Source organism: Sander lucioperca, chromosome 4, assembly GCF_008315115.2.
Source record: "Sander lucioperca isolate FBNREF2018 chromosome 4, SLUC_FBN_1.2, whole genome shotgun sequence".
Classification (NCBI taxonomy): Eukaryota; Metazoa; Chordata; class Actinopteri; order Perciformes; family Percidae; genus Sander; species Sander lucioperca.
Genome location: NC_050176.1, coordinates 32,966,863 through 32,979,832, shown reverse-complemented (window position 1 = coordinate 32,979,832; position 12,970 = coordinate 32,966,863). Strand labels below are relative to the sequence as shown.

Below are 12,970 nucleotides of genomic sequence, written 5' to 3'. Positions count from 1 at the left end.
AATGTTTATTTCAGACTGTCACAAGGGCTGGATTACCAACCACACACATGGGCGTTGTGGGTGGGTGTGGTTGGTGGGGATTTAATTAACTGCTCATTTGTTTAGGAATATACACCACTAAAGTAACAATATAAACTCAAGTCATTAGGGCCTCAAGGATTATTATTAATATGCATTATTGAGTTGCATAGTGGGAGGGGTTACTTCAGGCACCCAAAGTTTAAAAAGTCACATCATCAGCACAAAGGATGACCAACTACTTTAGAAAGTATCAAAGCTATGAGTCTGTACACATGAATAACATAAGTAGAGAAGTTAACCAAGACTCTGATTTCTGTAAGAATCATCTAATCACTGACATGACTTACAGTAATATTTTGTTATGTGCTGCTAATAACCAGCGAGCAAACAAACAAGATAACTTTTTTTTTTTAATGATGACACACTGCATCTTAAAGAAATTAACATTCAGCTTTTGGGTCAAGTTTGGATCAATTTGGCAACTATAGCTCCATTTTTGTTCACAGCTACAAGCTACTGCTCCAACTTGCACCTGTGATCGTATTCTTCTCTGTAGCTACAGCGGCCGAGGATCATGGGTATTGTAGTATTTAGAGCCATCCACCACACCAAACATGATATCTCTGAAACAAAGTTGAAATAACTATAATTGATGATCAGAACATAAACTTATAGCATTGTTACATTTAACAGGAGATCCATATGTTTTTATGTTGAGGAAAATGCAGAAAATCATTCAAGGTAAACTTTGAATTGGGAATTTACGTTTTGAAAAAACACTTTTGTGGCCTCCCACTGCGCAACTCTATTAGCTATCTTGTGGAGGGGCCTGTACATGGTGCATATTCCATATTCCTAATTAAAAGGGGTTTACAGCTCATTTCAGTGACGGGGTCTCCTAGTGCAATTAATCCAGCCTGGGATGTAACAACAAAGCAGAAAACAAGTCGTCTCTAGGGATGGTTATAGAAACCTCCATTTCTTTTCTAACTCTTTTAAATGTCTGGTCAGATTCATAATTGTGCATCAATACATTTTTACTATTCTTCTAGTTCCTGTGCAGCTGCTTGAGTAAGTTTTGTAGAAAAACATTTATATTCCTCAGAGTAAGTATCAGTACTAGTGTTGATACCTAGCTTTAGTTATACCAGCTATGTTGTTGAATTCTTAAAATATTAATATTATTAATTCCTGCATTGTAACAAGTGAACATCCGCTGAGACTCATTTGGATCTATGGGACTGTGCTCTCCAGTCTTTACTCCGGCTCAGGCAGCCCCGTCCAGTTTAAGACCAGCCACGGAATCCGCAGCCTTTTCCTCCTCATCCTCTTCTTCCTCTTCTTCATCATCATCTTCCTCATCGTCATCCTCATCTTCCTCATAGTCGTCATCCTCTCCATCGTCGTCCCGTTGGCCGCCTCCAGATGCTAGGTTCTTCCAGTAGGAGTCGTACCCTGACGCTCCGTCGTCATAATCGTCATCATCAACGTCAGCCTGGCGGCCGAATTTCAGCGTGCGAGCTACAGAGAACACACAGATGTGACATTAGCTCTGGTTTCATTTACTGGGATGGTGAAGTGACAAAAAAAGTCAGGGAAGGTTTCAGAAAATCAGGTTTGTGTATTACAGATCCATTGCAGTTTACATTTATTTCTCTGTGTTAAAAGTTAATTTAACAAAGCTAAGCACCTGAAAAATAAATACCTGCCGATCTTTCAAAAACCCAAGGTTGTTGAACATCATTTACCTCGGTTTTAAAAGGTATTTCCAGAATCCTGAAAGACTGGCACGGATGAAATAAATATTCCCTCCACTGCACGATAAATAAAGATTTTTAACCCTTTTCTTTAAGTACAGCTCTGTTTCTTATCTGGGTAGCTGGAAAAGTCATACATCGTTGCTCGTTTTGTACAACACAAGACAAATATAAACATCTTATTTTTTTATGAAAACAAAATAGAAAGGAACATCAATGTAGACAAATATAAAACGGATCAGGTCTGTGATTAAACATTTTGGAAGGAATCTTTTCCTTTTGGTCAAGTTACTTTTTCCTTGTTCCTTCACGCTCAATAACTCAATTACATCACATTACACATTGGTTACACACTGCAATGTTGCAGTGCAATGTCATGGAGGATCTAATAAAACATGGTTTAAATGCCATTTGATCCAATGCACCTCTTTTATAAAGCTCTCTCATAAAAAGTGTAGTAAATGTGTTAATATCACCGTACATTGCAAGTAAAAGTTGAATAAAAATGTGAAATGAGGAAAAACACTTGTTTGTCTCAGAGTGGACAAACAGTCAAGGGAATTATTTCAAATTTGTACAGGAAATAAAGGAAATTTCTCGAAAATGTCCCTGTTTTCACTCTTTCGGTTTCATTTCTTAAAATCATTCAGCAGGGAAGTCGAGGCTGCTGCAACTTCCTTTACGAGAAAAACAACAACTTGAGACTCACTGGACATGCTGAGGTCTTTGGTCTCCTGGGTCTCGTGACCACACTTTGGGCAGGGCGGGGCTTTGCCTTTTTCCTGTTTGAAGACCTTACTTTTGGCGTGGTCATCACAGTAACAGGCCTGAGAGGACACAGTTGAATGAAATCATCACATGGAAATGTTAACACCACACACATCTTGATGTATAGTGTAAATTCTGGTTTGAAGAAATCACATGACTGTTCAGACTCATTAAGACAAGTAATGTAATTCATCCACATCTATTTAAATCAATAAAATACAATTTAAATTGTAATTTCCCCACTGGGGATCAATAAAAAGTATAAATTAAATTAAAAGTAAAGCAATGACAGCTGGTATATCCTTCTCACCTGCCCTGAGGATATACCAGCTGTATTTTCTCCTCCTGTACAGTTTGATAAAGCTTGTCTGACCATTCCTATTTCCATTTTATATCTATGTTAAAGACAAATGTGACAACCAAACTGTTGTTCTTACAAAGGCTGAATGATGATTCACTTTACAGACAGTATTTATGTAACTGTTGGGACTGATCTACGGGCTTAAAAAACGAAAAGTTTGGATTTCTTTCAGAGGTATTCCTCATACCCATACTGGCTGTGGAAATATCCCTTCCTAACATGAGTCCAGTAAAAGATGAGGGGAAAAATCCACGAGGGCATTCTGTGAAAAAATGCAAGCTGAAGCTAATATGAGGCACCAACCATGTAAACTTTTCCTTTCTTTGTCTTTTCAGTTCTTTGTCTTTTTCTTTGTTCGTTTTATTTTGTGTAATGTTTACTTTCTGAGGGATGCTTCCTGTAATTACATGTGGTTTTGATGTAGGACAAAACGCTGAGTCCAGCCTTAACTGAGACGATCATATTACCTTCAGCTGAAATCAGCTGTGTATTCCAAAAGATAGTTTTTCTGATTTTCACATGTTGAAAGTATGTCTGCCACAAAGTCTGGGAACGTAATGGGTACGCTGAACAGATGTTCTCCCTGGATAGTTGAGATATCTCACATAGTTGAGATAGGCGGGATGTCTAATATAATTAATAATTATAAACCTTGGGGTAGAAAGTTAGCCTGGTTGACACCAGACCCTTCTCAGTTGTAACTGAGAGTGGGTCTGGGAAAGGTTCATTGACAGTTAATTTCCAAAGGGGCGTCACCAACGGACGCTGCTCAAATGCCTCTGGGCGCATTGGATAGTCCTTCAACCAATCAGAACAATGATCTGGGTGACGCTGCTCTTCGGTAGCCGTCATGTTGAATGTAAACAAAAAGCTGCTCGCCGTCGCTGCGCTATCGTCGTCGCGTAAAGCCCGCCTCAGCGGTTGTGATTGGTGCCTCGATTTCAGGGACATTGGAAATGGGTTTGAATGGGCTCTTCGCCAAACTGACTTGCAGAGCAAATCTCAAATTTGCCGGAAGTTCGTCAGGGTTTACCCAGGCTAGTAGAAAGTGGTACAGAGGGGAAGAAGCGAGTGGCTCCTGAATGTCTACTATGTTTGATTGTAAGAAATGTTGAGTCATGTTTAGGCAGGGGGCATGTCTTTCTATCTCACTGAAGATGCATATAAGCTGTGTGCTTTTTCTTATTCGTAGAATACACTTTCCACTGTGCTGATGTACTTGTGAAACTGTTTCCTTATATTTGCAAATATAAATACTCAAAGACCAAACTTTGGTTTCATTCTCAAATAGTCATTATTTGTTTTTATCTTGTTCTTTTTGAAAACCTCTCTGGCTGCAACAAGAAACTTTCCACCCCAGTTGCTTCCCTTTCTTGTATTTTATTAATTGTATTCTCCTCTACATGGGACTTCTGGTTGTATACATTTCATGTAAAGTACGCCGAGTTTACCTGTAATGAAATCTGCTATATCAGTAAAATTGCTTTGGAAACTAATGCTATCATAAGCTGCCAAGCCACTTGTGCATTTTGTAGATTAAGCTGCAGCGTGTTAATGTTTCCCTCACCTTACAGCGCAGGCAGGAATGCTGTCCCAGTCTATTACAGGAAACACCTAAAATAGAATGTATACAAGGGCAACAGAAAGTGTAAATGATCACATTCCCTCTTTTGCACAAATACCCTCAAGACAGTATTCCCTGCAATGGATAAGATAAACTTCACTTTACCTATTAACCACAAAAAAAAATCCAATGATTGTGAAAGGAAAACCAAATGACTCACATTTGTATGTTTCTGCCTGGAGGACTTGGCAGCTTGCCTGGTGCTCAAACTGATCATCCTCACACAAGAAGTTGTGACAAAAGGAACAGCGGAAGATACGCCCTCCTGTTCAGGGAGTTTAAACAGACAGATATTTGCTCAAAGTAACTCCTAACAGTTGATATTAAGTGTGATACTGATGTGACATGGGTGAATTTCAAACAAATGCAGGGGTGTCTTACCATGATCCCACACAGCCCGGTCACACTCGATGCAGTCTGCATCAGTCAGAGGACACACACAGGCATGAGTGCTAAGACATTTTCTGCCGTGGCACACCCACGCTTCACAGAAGTCACATACTGCCCCCTTGTGGTCAAGAAGAAAATTACAACAACTATTTATTTTTCTGATGCCACTGTATACTAGGGGTGGGGGGGAGGGATCGAAAATCGTATGTATCGTGATATTTTGCAGTTATTTTTAAATTGATTCTTTTCTCTAGAATCTATATTTTTTTTATTATTTTTTTACCAATCATTCACCAAAATATTTTCTGTTTATACGGTGCCGCCGACGGCGACTACATCATATCCATTTCCAGCAAAACAGACTGAAAGCATAAAATGCATGTACTTCTTTACAAATGTTATAAATGTCAGACTGACTGACTGACATGTGATCTGGATTCTTTATAGTAAACAATTAGTTTTTAGAAATGTCTCATGATATATTGTCCCTAGAAGTGTATTATTAAACTTTTGTTTTAGTTAAAGAAGGAAAAAGAAAACAACAAAACTCAATACTATCGAATCACAATACTTCTAGAAGTGCAATAAATGAAAATCGCAATACAAATTAAATCGGCACCCATGTATCTTGAAAGAATCAAATCAGGACAAAAGCATATTGTCCCAGCCCTACATACATAAAAACAAATTGACCTTAAACAAAAAGAACTTACTACATTGGAAGGAACATTTGTTTCAGATGAAATAAATAGCTGTTTCATGTCACGTTAAAAACACATCTAATGAATAAAAGCACACTTGCAAATAATGGCTTGAACTAAAATAACCCAACACATTATTAACAGACAAACACACTTAAAAAAAAGAAAACTAGTACTGTACCTACTCTTACATCACTGCAACAACCAAACCAAAAGTGCAGATGGATATATATGACAGATGGGCATAAAGAAGCATACTTGCAGTGTGATAATAAAAAAAAATAAATAAATGTTGCTAACTTACCACCATGGCCATTCCAGTGCTGTGGATGCCTGGATGCTTGACGACACAATCTGATGACTTCATGCACTTGGTTTTGCCTGACAACAGAAGCATTAAAGTGCTCATATTATGCTCATTTTCAGGTTGATAATTGTATTTAGAGGTTATATCAGAATAGGTTTACATAATTTAATTTTCAAAAAACACTATTTTGTTTGTTTGTACTGCACATTGCTGCAGCTCCTCTTTTCACCCTGTGTGTTGAGCTCTCTGTTTTAGCTACAGAGTGAGGCATCTCACTTCTGTTCCATCTTTGTTGGGAGTCGCACATGCGCAGTACCTAGGTAAGGACTACTACCCCGTCAGAAGCAGAGTATGAGGGTGTGCCATGCTAGCAGCTAGGCGAGCATTATAACGTGTTACAAAGTGATGAACGTTCATCACGGAAGTTAAGGCTGGACTAGGGCAACACATCTGTGGCTGAAAATAGTCCCCAACAAATGCACTATTTACAACTGTTTGAGTAATTACTGTTAAAAACTACAGTGATTCATGATCTATTTCTAAAGGCCCGGACACACAGAGCTGATAATCGGCCGTTGGTCAGTCTGGCGAGGTCAGTGACTCGAGTCTGTTCGGTGTGTTCGATGCCGTCGTCCGTCCGAGGGGCCATCGGCCTTCATTTTGGCCGGTTTGACATGTATAATCGACGGGGCGGGCACTGCCAGCAGTCGGAGTTAAATGACCCATTTGATTGGTAGAGTGCTAACCCGGAAACGGGGAGCGGAATGACTAGTGTCTCTCAAAATCTGACGAAAATCTTTTAAAGTGACCTTTGTTGATCTGAAATGAAGACAGATTCAGCAACTGCATGGCCTATTTCTCGCTTAAAATGTTTTCAGAAACGTTTCAGTGAACTATTTTAGCACAATATGAGATTGTGTTCTGAACAAGCCGCCATGACAGTCTGTCTTTGAATTTCCGGAGAAACCAGACCCACGTGACGCGCTCGTCCAATCAGCTGCCGGTTTTCATTTTTGGGCGACAATACAGATTAGCGCCGCCTGCTGTTATGGAGACGTATTACGTCTCGTCGCTTTGGTGTGTTCCGAAGCATTTTTTTGACCAACTTGGGGAGACTGATCAGCCCAACTGCCTTTTCTGCCGACGTTTGGCCGTCAGCTCTGTGTGTCTGGGCCTTAAGGATTTAGGGCAGGGGCGACAGTAAGATTTGAGAGAAGGATTAACTAGTAAGATGTTTAACATTATAGTAACAAAGTACTTCTTAACATACATGTAAACATTTCACATTTCTGTGCAGTTTACTCACCACACTGAGCGCAGACAGGCAGCTTCTGCACTGAACTACAGAAGTAGCAGAAAGCTCTGTTCTTCTGTTTTCTACCAGGTGACATAACAAGGAGAAAAAAATGATTTTTTTTAAGTGGTTGACTAAAAATACTTTTACCTAAATAAATGTTATATACCACAATACAGTCACTTACCTCTGACATTTGTCACAGTCCTACAAAAACAGAAGACATTAAAGAACAATATAAGAAAAAGTACTTCAGATGTGATACTTGAACGTGTTGCCATTATGTCTTAGCTACACACCATGTTAGAGTTGCAGGGGTGTTTGGCCACATCGACAACATCCCGATTGGCTCGATTCTGTTTCTCTCGCTCTTTACGACTCTCAGCCTTTTTCCGGGCGCCGGTTTTCTTTTTGGGCATCTCTGGTTCAACAGGCTGGTTTCCACAGTGCTAACAGCTGGTTTAACGGCTGGTGTCCACAGAGCTAATGTCTGGTTACCTGCAAACCAAGGAAAATGGAAATATTCATTTTAAAGGTGAAACAACACAGATATGATACGTTAACAACAGGGTTGAAAGTTTACTTTTTCGTCCAACAGCTAAATGGCTAGTGAATGTTAAAATGTTACCAGCCACTGGATTACCATTGTTTTTTTGGCTGGTTAATAAAGCAAATCTACTAGCCAATTTGATATTTTACCAGCATTTGGCTGGTAATTGGTGCTAATTTGAACCCTGGTTATAACGCAATAACTTAATTCAATTTTTTTTTCAATTTTATTTATAGTATCAAATCATAACAAGAGTTATCTCGAGACACTTTACAGATAGAGTAGGTCTAGACCACACTCTATAATTTATAAAGCCCCAACAATTCAAGTAGTTCCCCCAAGAGAAAGCATTTAGTGCGACAGTGGCGAGGAAAAACTCCCTTTTAGGAAGAAACCTCAGTAATGAGAAAAACTTCTTTTAGGAAGAAACCTCGGCCAGACCCAGGCTCTTGGTAGGCGGTGTCTGACGATGCCGGTTGGGGATGTGCTGAACAGTGGAAATAATAGTCACAATAAAGATAATGGAACAGTGACTAAGAAATAGTAGTCATTGTAGTTCATGTCATAGCAGGGCACTGCAGGGCCTTAGTGTGACTTCCTATGTGCCTCTTTCAATAGAACTACACCAAAGTCTGACACCTATACAACATTCTAATTACGTACTGTATGACTTTCCTTATTTCTAGTTCCCTTGCTGCAAACACGGAACATTAGTTTGCTAGCTAAGTGCTGTTGTGGGGACGCAGCTATTTAATATGGAAGCAATTAAGCTAACCGTGGAAAACTTCTAAGTTAGTAGGTAACGTTGTAAGTAGTAGTACGTTGTTTTATTTGACTTCTCTTGTCCATAAATACACACGGAATCGAATAAGTAAGGCAATGATCGATAACACATTGACGCATTATGAAGTAAAAACATTAACGGTAACGTTAACCCATCAGTTTATAACATGTCTGTTAATGTTTGCTAACGTTAGCTGTTGCAGACAGCAGAGACTGTTGATCTGACACGTAGAATCACATGGGAAATAAATTAAATTAACTTTAGTTATTGCCGTTTATATTTAATATTAAGGGTGTCTAGCAGTTACATTAATGGTTCAAAATGTTAAATCTAAGTGTCATTTAAAATGTAAGAGTCTGATTTGCAATTTTTTACCAAAATGATCAGCACTCCCGACTTCTTGTAGGTCCGGTCTGAAAATTCGTCCGGGCTGAGAAATACCTCCGAGCTGTTCGTTCCTTCTTCTTCTTCTTCTTCTTCTTTGGGATTTTACGGCAGCCGGCATCCAAAAAGTTGCATTGCTGCCATCTATGGAACTAGCACCGCAGTGCATTATATCCTGTTATACAGTCCAGTGTCTATTAAAAATTTAAACAAACAACGTTTTCCCCTCCCACTTGATCCTACTTCTAAAATACTCTTCAGAGATACTTCTTCCAAACCAATTTCTCGCAATTCTCTGAGTAGATCTAGTCTTTGTCGGTCATAATTTCGACAAGAAATCAAAACATGATGCACTGTCTCAGGTTCCTGACATGAACACAAACCACTCTGATGTTTACCTAAAATAAATAAAGTGCTGTTCAGCAATGTGTGACCAATCCTCATTCTAGAAATAATAACCTCTTCCTTACGTCTACCTTCCTCTCTTTTACAAACATTAACTGAGTCAGTTACTTTCCTAGAAATTGAGAATAGATGCCTTCCTTTGTTGTCTGTTGCCATTTTAAAATTGTTCCCTGCCACACAATGCTTTTACCCTCCGCCTTAGATAGACTAATGTTGACATCTACGATTTCCTTTTCAGCAGCTTCCTTGGCCAACTTATCAACCCTTTCATTTGATGCAATACCAACATGAGCTGGGACCCAAATGAATGATATTTCTACCCCTCTAATTTTCACATCTCGAATTGCCTGAAGAATATCATACACAAGGTCTTGTCGACTCTTTGATGACCCTTTCCCAATACTATTGATAGCTGACACAGAGTCACTACATATCAATACTTTCTGGTTCTGAATCTGCTCAGTCCATTGTACTGCCATCAGGATTGCATATAACTCCACTGTGAACACACTTAGGAAATTTGAGGTTCTCTTACTCGCTTGGGCATTCCACCTCTGAACAACAAAAGCTGCTCCTGTAGCACCTGTTTCTTGATCCTTTGAACCATCAGTAAACATTAATAAGTGTTCCTGATACCTTTCTATTATATGACACTGGAATTCACGCACTAAATCTGATTCAGGATTTTCTAACTTAATCCCAAGTATGTCTAAATCAGTCTTTGGGACCTCCAATTGCCATAAAGGAACTGATGGCCACAGCACTCCAGGACAAAAGTCCTTATCGTGAATAGACATTTCCTGTGCCACTGTCTCCCCTGTCCATCCAAAACTTGAAATTCTTGCCACCTCTCTCTCCCAACTTCTCTGAATTGTTACTTTAACTGGGTGATCACACCTTTGACCCATCAAGTTGACCCAATAGTTAGTCTGAAGTTGCTTTCTCCGCAACCAGAGTGGCATTTCTCCTGTTTCTACCTGCAAAGAACACACTGGAGAAGATCGCACAGCTCCTGTACATATTCTCAGTGCCTTAGCTTGGACTATATCTAATCCAGCTAAAACTGACTTGGCTGCAGATCCATAAACCAAACACCCATATTCAATTCTTGCTCTAATTAAATATACATAAATTTGCTTCAAAGAAGCTACATCTGCTCCCCATTCCGTTCCAGCAAGACATCTCATTAAATTCAATACCCTTTTACATTTGTCTATTATTTTTGAAACATGATCCCTCCATGTAAGTCCTGTATCAAAATACACACCCAGAAATTTAAAACTTTTAACCCTTTCCAAAGTCCTACCATACAACTCTAGTTTTATACTTTCATCTATTTTCTTCCTCGTAAAAAACATAGACTTAGTCTTCTCAATAGAGAATCTAAACCCCCATTTCCTTCCCCAGTCCTCCACTAGGGTTAAAGCTTCCTGTACCTTCTTCAGAGTATACTTAACATTCTTCCCCCTTTTCCATAGGCTACCATCATCTGCAAATAATGACCTTCCAATTCCTGACTGAACATTAGAAAAAACATCATTAATCATTATGTTGAACAGTAATGGACTAATAACACTACCTTGAGGTGTCCCATTTTCTACCAAACACCTTCTAGATGTTTCTGTCCCTATTTTCACCTGAATACTTCTATTATTTAAAAAGTCCATTACCCAGTTAAACATATTTCCCTCAATTCCTAGCAAATGCATCTTGATTAAAAGACCCTCTACCCATAACATATCATATGCTTTTTCCACGTCTAAAAATACTGCCACAACAGTCTCTTTCTTTATCTGTGCTTTTCTTATTTCATCCTCAAAACATATGATTGAATCAATAGTACTCCTTCCCTTTCTAAAACCACTCTGACAACTAGCCATCAACCCCCTTTCTTCAATAAAGTGCATCAGCCTTCCATTCACCAACCTTTCCATTAACTTACCTAAGTGAGAAGTTAGAGCTATTGGCCTATAATTCGCTGGATTACTAGCATCTTTTCCCGGTTTTCTTATTGGAACAATAACTGCTTCCTTCCAACCTACAGGAATCTTTCCTTCCTCCCAAACTTTATTAAACACATTTAAAACCTTCTGAATCCCCGTATCACTTAAATGTCTTAACATACTATAACAGATTTCATCTTTACCAGGAGCCGAATTCCTACACTTATCCAATGCATTTCTTAACTCTCTCAGGGTAAAAGGAACATTATATTTATCCTCTAATTTTTCTTTCTTTCGAATAACCTCAGCATATATACTCCTTGTTTCTTCCCTACTCCTTCTTTCTTCTTCTGAAAGATTACTGGAACTATGTACCATACTCAATGTGTTCACCATCATTTCTGCTTTCTCTAGGTTTGATACAGCCAACTGTCCTCCATCTGAAAGAAGTGGATAATTCCACTCTCTTCTAATACCTTCCATTTTCTTGATCATTCCCCATACATCATTTATATTAATAGCACTTCCAATTGAGCTACAATAATTCCTCCAGTATGTTGCTGTTCGTTCCTACTTACGTTACTGCTATATATGTGTTACATGCAGGTTAGCTCACAAATATTAAATATATATTATTTCCTATACTTTACAATTCAATTACTAATAAACACATTTCGTGTATGTTGAACTTTCTAAATTATCCATTTCCCTATAACTTCACATTACCAGATGTTAGCTCTGTTGCAGTATTGATACAAGCAACACAGTGAGGAAAACAGCCCTGTGAAAAGTAGCCTACTGGCAGACAGAATTCAGAAACAGAATTCTGTTCCATTCTGAGAAAAAGTCAGAATTCTGACTTATTTTTAAAGTCTAAAATGTATTTGAATTCTGAGTTTAAAGTCAGAATTCTGACTCTTTTTTTTTAAGTCTAAATTTTTTTTGTTTCACATGGGGCCCTAATCCTCTTCCGTAGAAAAGCTGTTATAGCCTATCGTTATTTTAAAGACTGTTATGGTTTTAGGTTATTTCTGTTACCCGTTTGTTCATTTCTGTTGTCTTTATTGTTTTTTGTTCATGTTCCCTGTGGTTGTATTTTCTGTAGATTTCTGTTCTAGTTATCTCCTGGTTTTTTGTATATGTTTTGGTTAATTCCTGTATTCTGTGTTCTGTGTGTCAAGTCTCTGTGTTTAGGTTGTTTCTTGTTTCCTGTCTGTTGTTCTGTTTCCTGTTTTATTTTGATAGTCTGTTTTCTGTCCTGTCATGTCTAGTTTTTGCCTTTGTTGATTGTCCTGCCCTGCCCTGATGTGTTTCACCTGTTGTGCCACCTGTTCCTCATTTGTTCATTACCTCTTGTATTTAACCCCTGTGTTCCCTTTGTCTCTTGTCAGATCGTTTTGTATTCCCCCGTGTCAGTGTGTGTGCGCGCGCGCGCCTTCGTCAGTCTCTCCTTTTTCCCGGTATTAGTTTTTGCCTACAGCTCACAGGACTCCTTGTTTGGTTTTTTTATTTTCCTCTCTCTCTTTGCGTTTGGGTCCACTATTCCTCACTCACCTTAACAGAACGATCTGACCACCATGGACCCAGCAGTGTGGAAATTGGAGCCTTTTTTTCACCCCAGAGACACTGATGGTGTGCTGTTGCTGGGATTTTTTTCGGGGAATAATTGAGAAGAATCCCG

At 38.9% G+C, this 12,970-nt stretch overlaps 1 protein-coding gene across 2 annotated transcripts; it reads right to left on the bottom strand.

The window, feature by feature from the left end:
* Positions 1-418: 418 nt before the first annotated feature.
* On the bottom strand, positions 419-9,020 carry znf330 (zinc finger protein 330). Of its 2 annotated transcripts, XR_004101067.2 has the most exons (11): positions 8,933-9,020; positions 7,523-7,721; positions 7,411-7,430; positions 7,236-7,306; positions 5,927-6,003; positions 4,913-5,039; positions 4,692-4,796; positions 4,475-4,521; positions 2,488-2,605; positions 1,112-1,542; positions 419-1,076 (listed from the first exon to the last, which is right to left on the bottom strand). XR_004101067.2 is itself a non-coding variant. In XM_031277076.2 (10 exons), the coding sequence occupies exons 2-10, from the start codon at positions 7,640-7,642 to the stop codon at positions 1,289-1,291; spliced, it is 939 nt and encodes a 312-aa protein (XP_031132936.1). In that variant the 5' UTR covers positions 7,643-7,721; positions 8,933-9,020; the 3' UTR covers positions 419-1,288. The 2 variants fall into 2 exon arrangements, 1 of the variants encoding a protein (XP_031132936.1); XM_031277076.2 differs by having other exon boundaries at positions 419-1,542.
* Between the last annotated feature and the right edge of the window lie 3,950 nt (positions 9,021-12,970).